The 1,989-nt window shown below is 47.3% G+C and overlaps 1 protein-coding gene across 1 annotated transcript; it reads right to left on the reverse strand.

The window, feature by feature from the left end:
• Positions 1-249: 249 nt before the first annotated feature.
• On the reverse strand, positions 250-972 carry LOC138370517 (BUD13 homolog). The gene has a single exon (XM_069334896.1). The coding sequence runs from the start codon at positions 970-972 to the stop codon at positions 250-252; it is 723 nt and encodes a 240-aa protein (XP_069190997.1).
• Positions 973-1,989: the final 1,017 nt, after the last annotated feature.

Raw genomic sequence — 1,989 nt, forward strand, 5'->3', positions numbered from 1 at the left:
TGCTAACCATTCAATGTATAATGATAATACAATGAGGAATACAATTGGCATTATATTAAAAAAAATCATGTAATAGGTAAATTAATACCACAATGTTGCATAGTTTATCCAGATGATAATTGTACGAAATGTACAATTTACAAACGTTCGATTCATGTCAGACAATAGTCATAGGCGAGCCTCTCACAGTTGTTCAGCTCCCGGCCTTGCAGTACGCGAGGGCGCGTCATAGTGCGGCTGAAGTCTGTGTCATATTATCGCACTCGGACGAGGTTCAGATGAGTCACTTGTGACGTCACGGAGCGCCGTGACGTGTGAGGTAGCGATGACGTCAGGGAGTCGTTTACCTTGAACCCGGCTGAGAGTATGATTGTTGCCCCCTGGCGGTGCTTTCTGGCGGTGACTCCTGGCGGTGCTTCCTGGCGGTGCTTCCTGGCGGTGCTTTCTGGCGGTGACTCCTGGCGATGCTTTCTGGCGGTGACTCCTGGCGGTGCTTTCTGGCGGTGCTTTCTGGCGGTGACTCCTGGCGGTGCTTTCTGGCGGTGCTTCCTGGCGGTGCTTCCTGGCGGTGCTTTCTGGCGGTGCTTCCTGGCGGTGCTTCCTGGCGATGATTTCTGGCGGTGCTTCCTGGCGGTGCTTTCTGGCGGTGCTTCCTGGCGGTGCTTCCTGGCGATGATTTCTGGCGGTGTCTCCTGGCGGTGCTTTCTGGCGGTGACTCCTGGCGGTGCTTTCTGGCGGTGCTTTCTGGCGGTGCTTTCTGGTGGTGACTCCTGGCGGTGCTTTCTGGCAGTGCTTTCTGGCAGTGCTTTCTGGCGGTGACTCCTGGCGGTGCTTTCTGGCGGTGCTTTCTGGTGGTGACTCCTGGCGGTGCTTTCTGGCAGTGCTTTCTGACGGTGCTTTCTGGCGGTGCTTCCTGGCGGTGCTTCTTGGCGGTGCTTTCTGGCAGTGCTTTCTGGCGGTGCCTTCTGTCATAGTGATTGTATGGATCTTGTTTTTATATATATAAATATAAAATTTTATATACATAAAAATAAAATAAATTCCAAATACAGATTTGGAAACAAGGATGTTAAATTATGGGACAAATTACTGGATAGCATAATAGACGTGAGATCACTTGTGTTGTTTTAAGCGTAGATTAGACATATGAATGAGTTAGCATGGATATATATAGCTGATTATATATATATATATATATATATATATATATATATATATATATATATATATATATATATATATATATATATATATATTGTGACGATAATCTCCTTCAAGAGATTGAGCCTGCTCTTCCCTCCAAAAATACGTCGTTACAAATATATAAAACTACTATGGAAGAAATGTCCAACAACGACAACAACATCTCCAAGGTTTGCCAGAGCGCAAAACGTATGCAGCCAGGAACACCTGCTTCACCTCAAACCGCCAAACTACCTGTCTTGTTGCCGGCTCCTCGCTGATTGGCCGCCGGTCTAGCTGCAACTGCACTCCACCCACCATACTACTTGATGTCTGGGGCCGCCACGACCTCAGTCTTCAGAATATTCAGTGCTTTCATACGGTTAACACTTCTTCCTGGTAGACGTAAGCTTTGGCTTACGTACTCACCTAGTTGTACTCACCTAGTTGTGTTTGCGGGGGTTGAGCTCTGGCTCTTTGGTCCCGCCTCTCAACCGTCAATCAACAGGTGTACAGATTCCTGAGCCTATCGGGCTCTGTCATATCTACACTTGAAACTGTGTATGGAGTCAGCCTCCACCACATCACCCCCTAATGCATTCCATTTGTCAACCACTCTGACACTAAAAAAGTTCTTTCTAATATCTCTGTGGCTCATTTGGGCACTCAGTTTCCACCTGTGTCCCCTTGTGCGTGTTCCCCTTGTGTTAAATAGACTGTCTTTATCTACCCTATCAATCCCCTTCAGAATCTTGAATGTGGTGATCATGTCCCCCCTAACTCTTCTGTCTTCCAGCGAAGTGAGGT

Source organism: Procambarus clarkii, chromosome 32, assembly GCF_040958095.1.
Source record: "Procambarus clarkii isolate CNS0578487 chromosome 32, FALCON_Pclarkii_2.0, whole genome shotgun sequence".
In the NCBI taxonomy this organism is placed as follows: domain Eukaryota; kingdom Metazoa; phylum Arthropoda; class Malacostraca; order Decapoda; family Cambaridae; genus Procambarus; species Procambarus clarkii.